Source organism: Rhinoraja longicauda, chromosome 1 (genome assembly GCF_053455715.1).
Source record: "Rhinoraja longicauda isolate Sanriku21f chromosome 1, sRhiLon1.1, whole genome shotgun sequence".
Classification (NCBI taxonomy): Eukaryota; Metazoa; Chordata; class Chondrichthyes; order Rajiformes; family Arhynchobatidae; genus Rhinoraja; species Rhinoraja longicauda.
The window spans coordinates 11086256-11104762 of NC_135953.1; the positions used below are offsets into that span (position 1 = coordinate 11086256).

The 18507-nt window shown below is 46.3% G+C and overlaps 1 protein-coding gene across 1 annotated transcript in view; it reads left to right on the plus strand.

The window, feature by feature from the left end:
• The window catches only part of suclg1 (succinate-CoA ligase GDP/ADP-forming subunit alph), an 84584-nt gene that overhangs the window by 52225 nt on the left and 13852 nt on the right, over positions 1–18507 (plus strand). Inside the window, exons 7-9 of the mRNA XM_078408459.1 lie at positions 697–780; positions 5265–5416; positions 15143–15331. Of these exons, the coding sequence (XP_078264585.1) occupies positions 697–780; positions 5265–5416; positions 15143–15331 (425 nt within the window). The remainder of the gene's footprint in view (positions 1–696; positions 781–5264; positions 5417–15142; positions 15332–18507) is intronic.

An 18507-nucleotide genomic window follows, 5' to 3' on the forward strand; every position in this document is an offset into this window, starting at 1 on the left:
TTGTACATCAAGAGGAAGTGATTGAACTTTTTTTTTAGATTTTTTTAGATTTAGAAATACAGCGCAGAAACAGGCCCTTCGGCCCACCGGATCCGCGACGCCCAGCGATCTCTGCACACTAACACTATCCTACACCCATGAGGGACAATTTTTACATTTGCCCAGCCAATTAACCTACATACCTGTACGTCTTTGGAGTGTGGGAGGAAACCGAAGATCTCGGAGAAAACACACGCAGGTCACGGGGAGAACGTACAAACTCCATACAGACGGCGCCCGTAGTCAGGATCAGACCTGAGTCTCCGGCGCTGCATTCGCTGTAAGGCAGCAACTCTACCGCTGCGCTACCGTGCCACCCTATCTAGTTGTAAACCCACGTGTCCAGTGAATATTGCCTATCACTTAGCAGCCCTTGCCTTAATGTTATTCGTTGTTGCTGATGAAGGCACTGATTGCTTCATTAGCTGAGGAATTAGTTTTGTGTTAAATGTCAGTATTTAAAGCTTCAGTGGCCACCATTTGAGGTCTGCAGCCAATTTTGTTTAGATTGAGGATCTCAACTGCTTTCCTCCTGTGGGTAATGTTCTGGATGCAGAGAGTAATTGAACCAAGGATTTTATTGGAGGGTAATGCATGCTGAACTATTTTAAGACACATTTTGTTACGCATTTAATGAAGAAATGTACTTGCTTCCAGGTATTGTATCAAGATCCGGAACACTAACATATGAAGCTGTTCACCAGACGACGCAGGTTGACTTGGGCCAGTCTCTGTGTGTGGGTAAGTTATGTCCTTCCTTGCCAGAGGACTTGTCCTGCATGCGACTGTTACCGTGCTGCAAACCCACATGAAGGCCGCGCAACGACCATTTCTAATTGAGTGCATTGATTCATGCCCTCTTATGATGAGCATTTGACGGCACTGGGCCTGCTCTCGCTGGAGTTTCGAAGGATGAGGGGGCGACCTCATTGAAGCTTACCGAATAGTGAAACGATTGAATGGAGTGGATGTGGAGAGGATGCTTCTCCTAATGTGAGAGTCTGGGACCAGAGGCCGTAGCCTCAGAATAAAAGGGCGTACCTTTTAGAAAGCACAGTGGCGCAGCGGTAGAGTTGCTGCCTTACAGCGAATGCAGCGCCGGAGACTCAGGTTCGATCCTGACTACGGGCGCCGTCTGTACGGAGTTTGTACGTTTTCCCCGTGACCTGCGTGGGTTTTCTCCGAGATCTTCGGTTTCCTCCCACACTCCAAAGACGTACAGGTATGTAGGTTAATTGACTGGGTAAATGTAAAAATTGTCCCTAGTGTGTGTAGGATAGTGTTAATGTGCGGGGATCGCTGGGCGGCGCGGACTCGGTGGTCCGAAGGGCCTGTTTCCGCGCTGTATCTCTAAATCTAAATCTAAATCTAAAGGAGATGAGGAGCAATTTCTTTAGCCAGTGGGTGGTGAATCTGCCACATCTGCCACGGCTTTGGAGGCCGTTAGTGGATATTTTCCAGATGGCGATTGAAAGATTATTGATTGGTATGGGTGTCAGGGGTTATGGGGCGAAGGCAGGAGAATGGGGTTGAGAGGGAGAGATAGATCAGCCATGACTGAATGGGCCGAATGGCCTCATTCTGCTCCTATTAACTTATGAACTCTTCTGCTGTTCCTGCTGCTGCGAGTGGATCTTGATTTAAGTTGCAGTAAGACTCGCCGTTCCTCTTTTTTTTTTTTGCAAGGCCGATCCGTACTGGACTATCAGGATATTAAACTTCCAGTTTTACAGCTTGTTATCAATGTTGAATAAATTGAATACATTTTATTGGCCAAGTAGGTAGACATACAAGGAATTTGCCTTGGTGCATTGGTCACAAGGTTCAACACGACATACAGTAAACAATTAACAATGTTGCTGGCAGTAACTCAACACCTTGCCTGCTGTAGGCAGCAACACAAATAACTCAAGTGAAGATCTTATATAAAAAAAAACCAGCTCATGCCACCTTTAGAGTCAGTTTTTTTTTCAAACGCTTTTTCCTGAATCTTTCTTGCCCCTTTGCATCCAGCAATCACAGCTGCAGAAATTCTACATTAGTTAAATGGGTAGAAATCACGCTTTGTTTTCATTACTTTTCTCTATCTCGATTGACAGCATTTTAAAAGAAGGTATAATACTTGCCAGCATGTTATTTCTGTGTAGGTGTAAGTTAAAGTGATTCGGCATTACTGTTTTTACATAAAAAGATAGAGTCAAACAGCACGGAAGCTGGCCCTTCGGCCCAACTCGTCCGTGCTGACCAATATACCCATCGAAGCTCATCCCATTTACCTGCATTTGGCCCATATCCCTCTGAACCTTTCCTATCCATGTGCCTGTCCAAATGTCACTTAAATGTTATTATACCTGCCTCACCTACTACCTCTGGTAGCCCATTCCAAATGCCCATCACTTTCTGTGTGGAAAAAATCGATACAAACAGCTTTGTCTATTTGTTTCCCTGCTTTTATTTGTTTTTGATTGGTGTGTTTCCCCGTTCAAAAGCATCAGGGGAACTTAATTCTCACATTTCGGAGGACCTAACATGGTCCAATAACACTGCTGCGCTGGCCAAGAAGGCACAGCAACGACTGTTCTACCTAAGAACACTGAAGAAGTCTGGTCTACCCCAACAGCTGCTGACGACATTCTACCGCTGCACCATAGAGAGCATCCTAACACATGGCATCCCTGTGTGGTATCTCAGCTGCACGGAGGCAGAGAGGAAAGCTCTTCAGCGGGTAGTCCATAGAGCTCAGAGGACCATCGGAACACAGCTACCAGCCTTGGAGGGCATCTACAACACACGATGCCTCAGAAAAGCCACCAGCATTCACAAAGACTCTTCACACCCCTGCAACAGTCTGTTTGAACTTCTACCATCGGGCAGACGATACAAGGCCTTCTACGCCTGCACCTCCAGACTCAGGAACAGCTTCATCCCCAGGGCCATAGCTGCTATGAACCGGTCCCGCTGAGCCGGATGGCCACATCGCACAGTGAACCGGCACAGATCTACTTGCACTTTATTCTGTTTTAAAACTGTTCTAATTTGTTTCATTGGGTTGTTTAAATTAATACTGACTAGCTAATTAAATTATTGCATCATATGGGAGGCGCATTCCCAATCTCGTTGTACCCCTGTACAATGACAATAAAGATATATTGTATTGTATTGTATTGTAGACCACATTGGAATCATATGGCATTGGGAAAATGAGCACTGCAGGATACTAGAGACAGATTGCAGCATCTGAAAATGATGTGCAGGTTTGTCTGATCACTCTGGTTTGGGAGCCTGCTGGATACAGGATGTTGAGGAATGAGTGTTGGGGACCTCTCCTCACGACAGAAACTGGCTCTCTGCAGCTTCCTTCATCTTTGTTCTTTGCACGTTCATCTTGCAGCTGGCATATTGGCTGTCAGCCAAAGCCTTTCATCATGCTTGTCATGATTTTAAAAAGAGAAAATCCTTGTCCTGTGGTCTTTACATCTGGAAAGTGAGAGTTTGCCGGGCTGACAACTTTCGACCAAAACAAAAGGACACATAGTTTTGAAGGAACTCAGCGGGTCAGGCAGCATCCATGGAGAAAGTTAATAGGAGATGTTTTGGGTCGAGACCCTTCTTCACACTGATTGTGTGGGGGGGGGGGGGAAGAAAGCTGGAAAAGGGGAGAGGCTGGATAAAGCGTGGCAGGTGGCAGGTTGGCATGGGAGGGGGGAGACGGTTGATGGGCAGATGGTTGGAACAAAGGCCAGAGATAAGAAAGGAAGGGATGAGAAAGAATTGAAGACGTGAATTATAAAGCCAGAGAGGTAAAAGAGGCGAGAGGAGGAGGGGTGAGTGGAGGGGAAAAATAGGTGGGAGTCCAGGTGGGGCATAGGGGAGGGTATGGGGTAGAATATTTACAGGGGGGGGGGGGGGGGAGGGGGGATTAGAGAGATGACTTAAAATTGGAGAATTCAATCAGTATACCATTGGGTTGTAAACTTCCTGAGTAGAATATGAGATGTTGTTCCTCCAGTTTGCATGTGGCCTCAGTCTGACAATGGAGGAGGCCCAGGACAGAAAGATAAGTGTGGGAATGGGAAGGCGAGTTAAAATGGTTAGCGACTAGGAGATGCAGTTAGTCTTGGCGGACCGAGCGTAGATGTTTAGCAAAACAGTCGCCGAGTTACTTCAGCACCTTGTGTCCTTTTGCGCGTTAAGCAGCATCTGCAATTCTTTGTTTCTACATTTCAACCAAAACAAAGCTGGCAGCACAGTGGCACAGCTGGATTGAGCTGCTGCCTCACGGCGCCAGAGACCTGGGTTCGATCCTCACTTCGGATGCTGTCTGTGTGGGGTTTGCACATCCTCCCTGTGACTGAGTGGGTTTACTCTGGGTGCTCTAATTGCCCCCCCTCACACATCCCAAAGTCGTGTGGGCTTGTAGGTAAATTGATGCATTTAAATAAAGGAAGTGGATGCAAAAGTGGGATAACATCGAACTAGTGTGAACAAATGATTGATAGTAAGTGTGCAGTAGTCGATGGGCAAAAGTGCCTGTTTCCATACTGTATCTTTCAAACTATCAAGACCTGGCAATTGTATAGGACTGAACAGATGCTGGTTTACACCAAACATAGACACAAATTGCTGGAGTAATTCAGCATATCAGGCAGCATCTCTGGAGAAAAGGAAAGGGTGACGTTCCAGGCCGAGACCTTTCCTCAAACCTGGCGATTATTCCTTAAGTCAAGTCAAGTCAAGTTTATTTGTCACATACACATACACGATGTGCAGTGAAATGAAAGTGGCAATGCCTGCGGATTGTGCAAAAAAGAGTTACAATTACAGCATATAAATTAAAATTAATACAGAAAAGAAAATTTAGTCCCTGGAGTTATAATAGTTAACAGTCCTGACGGCCTGTGGGAAGAAACTCCGTCTCATCCTCTCTGTTTTCACAGCGTGACAGCGGAGGCGTTTGCCTGACCGTAGCATCTGGAACAGTCCGTTGCTGGGGTGGTAGGGGTCCTCATGATCTTGCTTGCTCTTGATCTGCACCTCCTGATGTATAGGTCCTGCAGGGGGGCGAGTGTAGTTCCCATGGTGCGTTCAGCCGAACGCACTACTCTACGCAGGGCCATCCTGTCCTGGGTTTGTCAACATGAGGTAATAAAATTGTTGTGCAATCTTAATTTGTAACGATGCAGTCCCCCCTAATTTGGTGATTTTCGTTTCCTATTAAATCCTAGGAATCGGTGGGGATCCCTTCAACGGAACAGACTTCATTGATTGCCTCGAAGTTTTCCTGAAGGACCCTAAAACTGATGGCATCATTTTAATTGGAGAGATTGGAGGAAATGCTGAGGAGAATGCTGCAGAATATTTGCAACAGCACAATATGGTATGTGAAATATTTCCTGCTGTCAGCCTTGGGAGCTTCTGTTAAATGCTTACTTCTGTTGAAAAAGCTGCAAGTTCACGTGTTAATTAGTGCGATAATTAGTCTAACATTGGCGGTGGGAAATTCTGAGGGATCGGATTAATTCATGCTGAGACGGGGATTGATCGGGGGAAGTCGAGGGAATGTCCTGTCTAATTTGATTGAATTTTTTTAAGGAGGTTTGTTGATGACGGGACTTCTGTTGAGGCCTTTAACAAGTCAAAGTCCTACAGCATTGAAACAAGCCCTTTGGCCCAAGTTGTCCATGCTGACTAAGATGCCCCATCTAAGCTAGACTCAGTTGCCTGGATTTCACCCCCTCTCTCTTATCTTAAATCTAAGTTTAGATTTAGGTTTACTGTTGTCACGGGTACCAAAGTACAGTGAAAATATTTTGCTTTCCATTTTGCTATCCATATTACTATACATAAACTATACATAAACACAATCAAGTCAATCTCAAGTACAATCGATAGAGCAAAGGGGCCGATGCAAAGTATGGAGTACAGTTCTCAGCATCAGTTCCATTGACAAAGTCCCATGCCCACAATGGGGTAGAGGTGAATCGGACAGGACCTAAGCTTATGGAAGAAACGTTCAGAAGCCTGATAACAGAGGGCTGGAAGCTGTTCCTAAGACTGGCCTTGCGCACTTTCAAACTTCCGGACCTTCTGCCAGATGGGAGCAGGTAGAAGAAGGAATGAACGAGATGGAACATTTTTTATTATGTTGGCTGCTCTTTCGAGGCAGCGTGAAGTGTAGGTGGGATCAGTGTAAGTATTACTATACATAAGCACCGTCCTAGATCAAGTACGACAATAGACAATAGACAATAGATGCAGGAGGAGGCCATTCGGCCCTTTGAGCCAGCACCTCCATTCAATGTGATCATGGCAGATCATTTTCTCAATCAGTATCCCGTTCCTGCCTTCTCCCCATACCCCCTGACTCCGCTATCCTTAAGAGCTCTATCTAGCTCTCTCTTGAATGCATTCAGAGAATTGGTCTCCACTGCATTCTGAGGCAATACAGTGGCACAGCAGTAGAGTTGCTGCCTTACAGGGCCAGAGACCCAGGTTCAGCTCTGATTACGGATGCTGTCTGTACGGAGTTTGTCCGTTCTCCCCTTGACCTGCGTGGGTTTCTTCCGGGTGCTCCGGTTTCCTCGCACGCTCCAGACGTACAGGTTTGTAGATCAACTGGCTTGGTAAAATTAAAAATTGTCCCATTGTCCATAGTGTGTGTTGAATAGTGTTGGTGTACAGGGATCGTAGGTTGGCACGGACTCTGCGGGCTGAAGGGCCTGTTTCCGTGCTGCATTTCTAAAACGTAAACTAAAAGTACAAAATCTATAGAAGTAGTCTACTTTGACAGTATATAAGAGTTACCAGGTTTTGGCGACATTTCCAAAATAATTGCAAGGTTATATCTGCACAGCACAGTACCTTAGATGAAGGGCATCAAGGAATCGATAGCTACTACATATTGCTTTCTGTTCCTTAGTGTGTTCTTTAGCTGTCTGAGAGTTTTCAGTGCATGAACGTGGTCATTTAAAGAAGATCTGGATAGGATTAGTTAGATTGGCATCATAAATTCATGTTCATTAGTGATCGGAGCAGAATTAGGTCATTCGGCCCATGACGTCCACTCCGCCATTCAATCGTGGCTGTTCTATCTCTCCCTCCTAACCCTCATTCTCCTGCCTTCGCCCCATAACCCCTGACACCCGTACTAATCAATAATCCATCATGCTCAGAGCAGATATAATGGCCTGAGGGACCTGTTCCTGTGGCGTACTGTTCTTTGTTTAATGTATAAATCATTGAACACTTTCACACGGTGGCCCTGGTTTCATCTTTCTTTTCCTATCCCTAGGTGCATATAAGCAATCAAATTAAATGTAGGAGGAATTCTGCTAAAATATTTGCATGCTGCTTGTGGGGTTTATGCTACTGAATTCTGAAACGCTGCCCCTGTGTTTCACCCTCCCGAGAACTTAAGGGTCTTCTTTGTAAACTTTGATTATTCATTTTAAATTCTCTTTTTATGCACGGTACTTCATTAATTTGTGTAGGAAAGAACTGCAGATGCTGGTTTAAATCGGAGGTAAACACAAAATGCTGGAGTAACTCAGCGGGACAGGCAGCATCTCTGGATGGAGAGAAGAAATGGGTGATGTTTCGGGTCGAGACCCTTCTTCGGACTGATGTCAGGGGAGTGGGCAGGACAAAGATAGGATGTCGTCGGAGACAGTACGACTAGTGGGAGAACTTGGAAGGGGGAGGGGATAGAGAGAGAGGGAAAGCAAGGGCTATTTGTAGTTAGAGAAGTCAATGTTCCTACCGCTGGGATGTTAGCTACCCAAGCAAAATATGAGGGGCTGTTCCTCCAATTTGCGCTGGGCCTCACTCTGACAATGGAGTTGACACCTGGAACAGCAGATACAGTGGATGAGGTTGGAGGAGGTGCAAGTGAACCTCTGCCTCAGCTGAAAAGACTGTCGGGGTCCTTGGATGGAGTCGAGGGGGGTGGTAAAGGGACAGGTGTTGCATCTATTCACAAAATGCTGGAGTAACTCAGCAGGTCAGGCAGCATCTCGGGAGAGAAGGAATGGGTGACGTTTCGGGTCGAGACCCTTCTTCTGAACGTCACCCATTCCTTCTCTCCCGAGATGCTGCCTGAGCTGCTGAGTTACTCCAGCATTTTGTGAATAGATACCTTCGATTTGTACCAGCATCTGCAGTTATCTTCTTATACAGGTGTTGCATCTCCTGCGGTTGCTTCATTAATTTGAATGTGTTGTATGTTGAGTTGTTGCTGGCTGGAGATTATATCTGTGTGTGAGTGTGTGTGTATCATTTTTGCTGCATTCTTTTGAAGTTAATCCTGTACATCTTTCTTGTACTCTTCTCTGTCATTTATTTATCCTGGGATTTGGAGACATGTGATTTACTGCGCTTTGCTGCAGATTGTAGCTTGTGGCTTGATCTGTTCACCTGCTGGGTTTGGATTACACTGCTCAGTTGATGTGGGAATTGAGGAAGGGTTGTGGAGTTCGTGGAAACCTGTCCCAATTAAAAGTTTGTGACTCAAATTTATTTTCTTCCTTCCATTGTAACACTGCAATGCTGCGCAGTCGGAATATGTGGAGTTAAAATGTGAGCAATCTGAGCAATCTTATGTACGTAATCCCTCCGAGCTATTGACTGGTGTTGTGTTTATTTGAAGTGTCGCAGGGAACTGCAGAGTGCTGGTTTACAAAAAGAAGGACACAAAATGCTGGAATACTCAATGGATCAGGCAGCATCTCTGGAGAACATGGCTGGGTGACGTTTTGATACTGAAGAAGGGTCCCAACCCGAAACATCACCTATTCATGCTCTTCAGAGATGTTGCCTGACCCATTGAGTTACTCCAGCACTTTGTGTGTGTTTTTTCAGATGTAAATAACAACTCCCTTATCTTGTATTTAAAATGGTGGTGTGTAGTGATTTTATTTTCTTACGGAGAGTGATGGAAATCTGGCATTCTCTGCACTGAATTGGTTGCGATGGCAAAATCAGTGGAGGCATTTAGAGAGGAGGCAGAAGACATTTTGAAAGATTACAAATTTTGGATTGTGGGGAACTGACACAAAAGAGCAGAGGCTTAGGGTAGTTACGCCATGAACATATTGAGTAATGGGGCAAGCTTACACAAGTATTCAGACCCTTTGCTATGACACTCAAAATTGAGCTTAGGTTCATCCTGTTTCCATTGATTATCCTTGAGATGTTTCTACAACTTGATTGGAGTCCACCAGTGGTAAATTAAATTGATTGGACATGATTTGGAAAGGCACACACCTGTCTATATAAGGTCTCACAGTTGACAGCGCATGTCAGAGCAAAAACCAAGCCATGAAGACGAAGGAATTGTCCGTAACCTCCGAGACAGGATTGTATCGAGACACAGATCTGGGGAAGGGTATAAAACAATTTCTGCAGCATTGCAGGTCCCGAAGACCACAGTGGCCTCCATCATTCTTAAATGGAAGAACCTTGGAACCACCAGGACTCTTCATAGAGCTGGCCGCCCGGCCAAACTGAGCAATCGGGGGGAGAAGGACATTGGTCAGGCAGGTGACCAAGAACCCGATGGTCACTCTGACAGAGATCCAGAGTTTCTCTGTGAAGATGGGAGAACATTCCAGAAGGACAACTATATCTGCAGCACTCCACCAATCAGGCCTTTATGGTGGGGTGGCCAGACGGAAGCCACTCCTCAGTAAAAGGCACATGACAGCCCGCTTGGAGTTTGCCAAAAGGCACCTAAAGGAGTCTCAGACCATGAGAAACAAGATTCTCTGGTCTGATGAAACCAAGATTGAACTCTTTGGCCTGAATGCCAAGCGGCACCGCTCATCACCTGGCCAATACCATACCTACGGTGAAGCATGGTGGTGGCAGCATCATGCTGTGGGGATGTTTTTCAGCGGCAGGAACTGGGAGACTAATCAGGATCGAAGGAGAGATGAATGGAGCAAAGTACAGAGAGATCCTTGATGAAAACCTGCTCCAGAGCGTTCTGGACATCAGACTGGACAACGACCCTAAGAACATAGTCAAGACAATGCAGGAGTGGCTTCATGACAACTCTGTGAATGTCCTTGAGTGGCCAGGCCAGAGCCCGGACTTGAACCCGATCGAACATTTCTGGCGGGACCTGAAAATAGCTGTGCACCGACACTCCCCATCTAACCTGACAGAGCTTGAGAGGATCTGCAGAGAAGAATGGGGGAAATTACCCAAATACAGGTGTGCCAAGCTTGTAGCGTCATACCCAAAAAGACTTGAGGCTGCAATCACTGCCAAAGGTGCCTCAACAAAATACTGAGCAAAAGGGTCTAAATGTGATATTTCAGTTATTTATTTTTAATTACTTTGCAAAAATTTCTAAACACCTGTTTTCATTTTTTTATTATGGGGTATTGTGTGTAGATTGATGATAAAAAAAGTTTTTTTTAATCCATTTTAAAATAAGGCTGTAACGTAGCAAAATGTGGAAAAAGTGAAGGGGTCTGAATACTTTCTGAATACACTGTAACCTCTTCCTCCTCCTGTTTGCTGTGTTCTCGTATTCTTGTGAAGTTTGATAAGTAAGTTTAACCTAGATACTGAATCTGAGACCTTCCTCATCAGCTTAATCTTAACCTAATAAATATTATAACCTGTATAATATTATTTGTTAGTATTTTTATTTATTTAATTTTATATACTTAAGAAATATTAAGTGTGTAAAGTTATGACAGGCGTAGATAGAGTAGACAGTGAGAACATTTTTCCTCAGGATGGAAATCTCCAACACTGGAGGGAGTAGCTATCTGATAGGGTGAAAGTTTAAAGTAGAGTTGCGGGGCAAATTTCTTTATGCAGAGTGGGGCTTGGAACGCATTGCCAGGGGAGGTAGACACAATAGTGATGTTAGGAGGCTTTTTGGCACATGGCAGGGAATAGAGGGACATGGATCATGTACAGGCTGAGATCCTTGACCTGGACTATCTCTGACATCTCCCTCCCGTTTCTGGACCTCACCATCTCCATCACAGGAGAAAAATTAGTGACGGACATTTATTACAAGCCCACCGACTCGCACAGCTATCTGGACTACACTTCTTCCCACCCGGTCCCCTGCAAAAAGTCTATCCCCTACTCCCAATTCCTCCGTCTACGCCGCATCTGTGCCCGGGATGAGGTGTTTCAGACTAGGGCTTCCGAGATGTCCTCGTTTTTCAGAAAACGGGGCTTCCCCTCCTCCATTATAGATGAGGCTCTCACTAGGGTCTCTTCTACATCCCGCAGCTCCGCTCTTGCTCCCCATCCCCCCACTCGCAACAAGGACAGGATCCCCCTCGTTCTCACCTTCCACCCCACCAGCCAGCGGATCCAACATATCATCCACCAACATTTCCGTCACCTACAACAGGACCCCACCACTGGCCATATCTTCCCATCCCCTCCCCTCTCTGCATTCCGCAGAGACCGTTCCCTCCGCAACTCCCTGGTCCACTCGTCCCTTCCTACCCAAACCACCCTAACCCCGGGCACTTTCCCTTGCAACCGCACGAGATGCAACACCTGTCCCTTTACCTCCCCCCTCAACTCCATCAAAGGACCCAAAACAGGTGAGACAGAGGTTCACCTGCACCTCCTCCAACCTCATCTATTGCATCCGCTGCGCTAGATGTCAACTCATCTATATCGGCGAAACCAAGCGCAGGCTCGGCGATCGCTTCGCTGAACACCTGCGCTCGGTCCGCATTAACGCCACTGATCTCCCGGTGGCCCAGCACTTCAACTCCCCCTCCCATTCCCAGTCTGACCTCTCTGTCATGGGCCTCCTCCAGTGCCATAGTGAGGCCCGCCGGAAATTGGAGGAGCAGCACCTCATATTTCGCCTGGGCAGTTTGCGGCCCGGTGGTATGAACGTCGACTTCTCCAACTTCAGATAGCTCCTCTGTCCCTCCCTTCCCCTCCTCCTTCCCAGATCTCCCTCTATCTTCCTGTCTCCACCTATATCCTTCCTTTGTCCCACCCCCGACATCAGTCTGAAGAAGGGTCTCGACCCGAAACGTCACCCATTCCTTCTCTCCCGAGATGCTGCCTGACCTGCTGAGTTACTCCAGCATTTTGTGAATAAATCGATTTGTACCAGCATCTGCAGTTATTTTCTTATATCCTTGACATCATGTTCAGCACAAGCATGTTCGGTTTCAGTGCTGTGGTATTCTACATTCTAACCATGAGGGTCGCTCTTCATTCAATATTTTTTTCAGTCTTGACCTATATCCTATGTTTGAGCTGTGATTTTTATTTTTTATTTTATTTTTCTCTGGAGCAATTTTATTTCATGTAAACTTTCTGGGCATTTCAATTCTGGAGAGGGAAAGGAGAATTGAAGTGGTTAATTAATTATTTTTTTCCCCCAACATCTCGGGATCTTAAAGTCTGATTTGATAACAGTGCTGTCTGTAGTAAAACTCGGATTTTTCTTGAATAATTCTGTGTGTTGAAGTGATGTGCATGAGATGGCGAGGATTTGATGCTGATTACACTGAAGATTGTTGTAGGCACTGTGGCCAGATGGTGGTGCTGAGTGTGACATTAATCTTGGTTGCTGCTGTTCCTCTTAATAGACTTGAATTTGAACATAGTCCACAGGAGCAAGATGCTGATTTCTTTAAAGTTTGACAGCCCTTGAGTGGCACCAAAAAAAGAGTGGTTTCAAGCTTTGTCAACACAGCACGTTGGGAAAGATCAAAAGGAGGTGCAGGTTTATCAGATGTTTGTCAGGGGGATTTAGCTCATGACGGGTTAAGTTTAGTTTTAGTTTAGAGATACAGTGCAGAAACCCCCCCTTTGTGGCCCACCGAGACCGCACCGACCAGTGATCCCCACACATTAACACTACCCTACACGCACTAGGGACAATTTACACTTGTACCAATCCAATTTACCTACGTACCTGTCCGTCTTTGAAGTGTGGGAGGAAACCGAAGATCTCGGAGAAAACCCACGCAGGTCACGGGGAGAACGTACAAACTCCGTGCAGACAGCACCTGTAGTCAGGATTGAACCTGAGTCTCGCAGCAACTCTACCGCTGCACCACCACTTCAATTTTGTTGATATTTCCCGTAGTTATCTGTGCACAAAGAATTACTATGCTTTCATGAGTATTTGTTTTAGTTCTGGACGTTTATTGTCTCGATCGATTGTATAATATATTGTCTTTCTGCTGACAGGTTAGCACGCAACAACAGCTTTTCACTGTACCTCGGTACACGTGACAATAAACTAAACAAATAAATGAGCAGAGACATCTTTGTCAACCCCACAACCCCTAGCTTTTTACCAGGGGGCATTGAATTAGATGTCCCTTTTACCTCTGAGATTTTATTCCACTGCTCAATGCTGTGCATTTTAGTTTAGTTTAGAGATAGAGCACGGAAACCCACCGAGTCCGTGCCAACCAGCGATCACCCCGCACACTAACACTATCCTATTCACACGCACACGCACACACACACACACACACACACACACACACACACACACACACACACACACACACACACACACACACACACACACACACACACACACACACACACACACACACACACACACATTAGGGACAATTTACAATTTTATCGAAGCCAATTAATCTACAAACCTGAGGTATTTATTCACAAAATGCTGGAGTAACTCAGCAGGTCAGGCAGCATTTCGGGAGAGAAGGAATGGGTGACGTTTCGGGTCGAGACCCTTCTTCAGACTGATCAGTCTGAAGAAGGGTCTCGACCTGAAACGTCATCCATTCCTTCTCTCCCGAGATGCTGCCTGACCTGCTGAGTTACTCCAGCATTTTGTGAATAAATACCTTCGATTTGTACCAGCATCTGCAGTTATTTTCTTAATCTACAAACCTGTACGTCTTTGGAGTGTGGGAGAAAACCGGATATCCCAGAGAAAACCCACGCAGGTCACAGGGAAAATGTACAAACTCCATACAGACGGCAGCTGTAGTCCGGATCGAACCTGGGTCCCTGGCGCTGTTCGGCAGCAACTCTACCGCTGCGTCTTGCAGCCCATATGGGGGCTATTGGCTTCATCAAACTTCTTCAAATCTGGTGAGGTTACTGAAAGGCAAATGCCAGCGTAAGTTGTCCAAGTCCAGAAATAAGGATTATAAATAAGTTGTCTTCTATCTTCTAGTTGGTTGGTTTAGTTTATTGTCACGTGTACCGTGGTACGGTGAAAATCTTTTTTTGTTGCGTGCTATCCAGTCAGCGGAAAGACAACACATGATTATGATGCTGCCGTTCACATTGTACAAATGCATGATTAAGGGAATAACGTTTAGTGCAAGGTAAAGTCCGATTAAATATAGCCCGAGGTTTTTCCAATGAGGTAGACGGTAGGCCAGGACTGCTCTCTGGTAGGTCCTGGACGTATAGGTATGTAGGTTAATTGACTGGGTAAAATGTAAAAATTGTCCCTAGTGTGTAGGATAGTGTTAATGTGCGGGGATCGCTGGGCGGCGCGGACTCGGTGGGCCGAAGGGCCTGTTTCCGCGCTGTATCTCTAAATCTAAAAAAAATCTAAATCTTGGTGTTGCTGAAGGTTCTCTTCCTCAGGTTGACCAGCGTGTCATGGAGGTGTGAGGGTGAAAATGGTGCCAAACCGGCAGCTCTGTCCACCGTCTCAATGTACTACTGCCATAAACTTGTAGTGTGTCTGAGACGAATATCTAACATGTGTCTGCGCGCTTGTGCAGAGTGAATGTATTTATTTCACAAAATGCTGGAGTAACTCAGCAGGTCAGGCAGCATCTCGGGAGAGAAGGAATGGGTGACGTTTCGGGTCGAGACTGAAGAAGGGTCTCGACCCGAAACGTCATCCATTCCTTCTCTCCCGAGATGCTGCCTGACCTGCTGAGTTACTCCAGCATTTTGTGAATAAATACCTTCGATTTGTACCAGCATCTGCAGTTATCTTCTTATACTACTTGTGCAGAGTGATACTTGCACTGAACTGTAAACACAACAAATTTCACTGTACTTTAGTGCATGTGATAAAGAAAGTACCACACCATAGCAAATTATTTTCAATAATTTAAACGCTGTTTTTTTTCTTCTTCTTTAATAGGGGCCCAACGCTAAGCCGGTCGTGTCGTTCATTGCTGGACTCACCGCTCCACCGGGCCGCAGAATGGGTCATGCCGGTGCCATCATCGCTGGAGGCAAAGGCGGAGCCAAAGAGAAGATTGCTGCCCTTCAGCAGGCCGGTGTGGTGGTCAGCATGTCTCCCGCCCAGCTGGGCAGCACCATGCTGAAGGTAAATATAAATATACGCTCTGGAGTTTACAAAGTGTAAGAATAAAGGGTTGGCGCAGCGGTAGAGTTGCTGCCTTGCCGGTGCCGGAGACCCAGGTTCGATCCTGACCACTGGTGCTGTCGGTACGGAGTTTGTACGTTCTCCCAGTGCATGCGTGAGTTTTCCCTCCGAGATCTTCAGTTTCCTACCACACTCAAAAGACGTGGCTTGGTGTATGTGCAATTGTCCCATGTGTGTGTAGGATAGTGTTAGTGTGCAGGGATCACTGGTCTGTATGATGGGCTCAGTGGGCCGAAGGGCCTGTTTCTGCACTATCTCGAAACTAAACTAAAGTCCGACTGGAAATTCTCTAATGCTGTAGCTGTGAGATCTGCCATTTTAACTCCCCATGTAATGTGAGATTTTGTGCCGTGGAATGAGCTACGTGCACACTGTATCTGTAGTCTGGACCCAGACCCGAAACTTCATGTATTCCTTTTCGCCAGAGATTCTCTCTGACCCGCTGAGCTACTCCAGCTTTTTGCGTCTATCTTTTGTAGAAATAAAAGGCCTTTATTCAGCATAAGCGGGTGTTCAGGAAAGACACTTCTCTGTGGACAATGGTCCTTGTTCAAGCAGCTAACCTCGTTCAGTTTTTTAGTTTAGTTTAAGAGATACAGCACGGAAACAGGCCCTTCAGCCCACCGGGTCTGTACCGACCAGCGATCCCCGTACACTAACACACAGACAGACACACACACAGACAGACACACACAGACAGATTCACAGACAGACAGACTCACAGACAGATAGACACACACAGACACATACAGGCACAGACACACACACACACAGACCAATTTTTATCGAAGCCATTTAACCTACAAACATGTACGTCTCTGGAGTGAGCAAGGAAACCAGAGCACTGGGAGAAAATCCATGCAGGTCACGAGGAGAACATACAAACTCCATACACACAGCAGCCGTAGTCAGGATCGATCCCGGGTCTCTGGCGCTGCAAGGCAGCAACTCTACCGCTGCGCCACCGTGCCGCCCCTAAATGCCGCAGCTACATGGAGTCTGGAGCTGGAGAAGTAAAAGGTCCACATTCAGCTTTAGTGGGCGTTGAGGAAAGACAGCTCTCGATGGACAATGGCCTTTGTTCAAGCAGTTAACCTCATCCTGGATTGAAGATTGAATTTTCTTTGCAATAACCGGCTGCTACCTCCACAAACACTGAAATTAAACAAAGATACTGAAAATTTCCAAACGTAACCACCAACCCTTGCCCCTCTCCCCTTGGCCTTCTGGGCAGAGGTCTCTCCCAGGAAGGTTAACTTGTGGGGGGTTCTGCATAAGTAGGGCTGAAAAGAGCTCTTAAGAATAGAGCTCATAAGGATAGCGGAGTCAGGGGGCACGGGGAGAAGGCAGAACGGGGTACTGATTGCGAATGATCAGCCATGGATTTTCTCCCAGTGCTCTGGTTTCCTTGCTCACTCCAGAGACGTACATGTTTGTAGGTTAAATGGCTTCGATAAAAATTGGTCTGTGTGTGTCTGTGTGTCTATCTGTCTGTGAGTCTGTCTGTGTGTGTGTCGTGGGATTCACATTGAATGGCGGTGCTGGCTCGAAGGGCCGAATGGCCTACTCCTGCACCTATTGTCTATTGTCTATTGACTCCTCACGAAGGGCTATATCCCAAGCCCCCACCCCACTCACCAAAAAATCCCACAACCACTACAAAAACATGTATCTTCACAGTTATACCTAACTGGTCATCTGCAAGAATGTAGGGACTTCAATCTAAGTTTAGAAACGGGGAACTGCTGATGCTGGTTTACGAAAAAAAAGACTGGAGTATCTCAGCAGGTCAGGCAGCATCCCTGGAGACAATGGATAGGTGACTTTATGAATACGAAGAAGGGTCCTGACTCGAAACATCTCCTCTCCATGTTCTCTCAGCTGATCCGCTGAGTTACTCCAGTACTTTATTTTAATTCCAATCTAACATTGATAGTGGTGACCTGTTGCTCCAGATGTTTGATCGCAGCCTCTTCTGGGAGACTTCCTCAATATGTTTCAACCACTCCACGATTTCAGACGCCCTTCGGACAAGTCGCAACCTGGCCCCGTGCCCTCCTCTCCCCTCTCCCATTTGGCAAAAGTTATTGTGGTGTGGAAAAAGCAGACCTCCAGATTCAGGGACACTTTTTTTGTTCCAGCTGTTATCAGGCAACTAAACCATCCAACCAACAACTGGGAAGCAGTCCTGAGCTACTATCTACCTCATTGGAGACTCTCGGACTATCTTTGATTGGGCTTTACTGGTAACAAGGAATAGTTATCTGCCTAGTGCTAGTAGATCCTAACTAGGATCCATCGGAGGCAGCAGTTTTATCAGCCGCACGCGCCACTGTGCTGCCCTAATTCATATTGCTCGTGTAATCTTTCACCCTCCGTACTGGTGCTGAAATGAAAGGAAATATTGCTTTCCTTTTCCCTCTTTCATTTAAAGTCAGAGTCAAACGGCGTGAAAAGAGGCCCTTCGGCACAACTTGCCACGCTGACCAAAATGCCCCGACTACACTGGTCCCACTACACTGCCTGCCTTTGCCCGATATCCCTCTAAACCTGTCCTATCCAGGCACCTGGCTAAGCTTCTTAAACTCTTTTACAGTAGATTAAAGGTCCTCTTAAAAACATAAACATTTCTATTCTTTATGTTCCTTAGCAACTTATTTTAATAAAAAATTACACGGTGGACTGCAATTGAAAGTGCTGAAAATAGCTCCATCGCTTCTGGTATAATCTGTTTTCAGGTTCCAGTATTTCAAGTATAATGTCATTTTTAGAGTTCAATTTAAAATGCAAGGCAATGACTCCAGGACTCGCCGTGCGCTGGTTCGTCTAAGCCTGGCGCTCGGCTGACTTGCTCATCTGGCGGCTTTGTTCTCTTTCTCCAGCTGCTATCCATCTCGCCTTGCGGTAGCACACCTCTTGGCTCAGCGTGGCCTCCTTCTCTGTTGTGTCACTCTCTCCGGCATGTTTCTTCCTCTGCCTGGCAGCTCGGCTCACGGCATCGCTCCGGGCGTTGCGCATGCAAGGCGGGATGCTGCTTTCCTCTCCGCAGTGGCCTTCCACGAAGCTGTCTGATGCACTGTCATCCGTGCCGCCGGGCAGCTTGACATGCAACCACG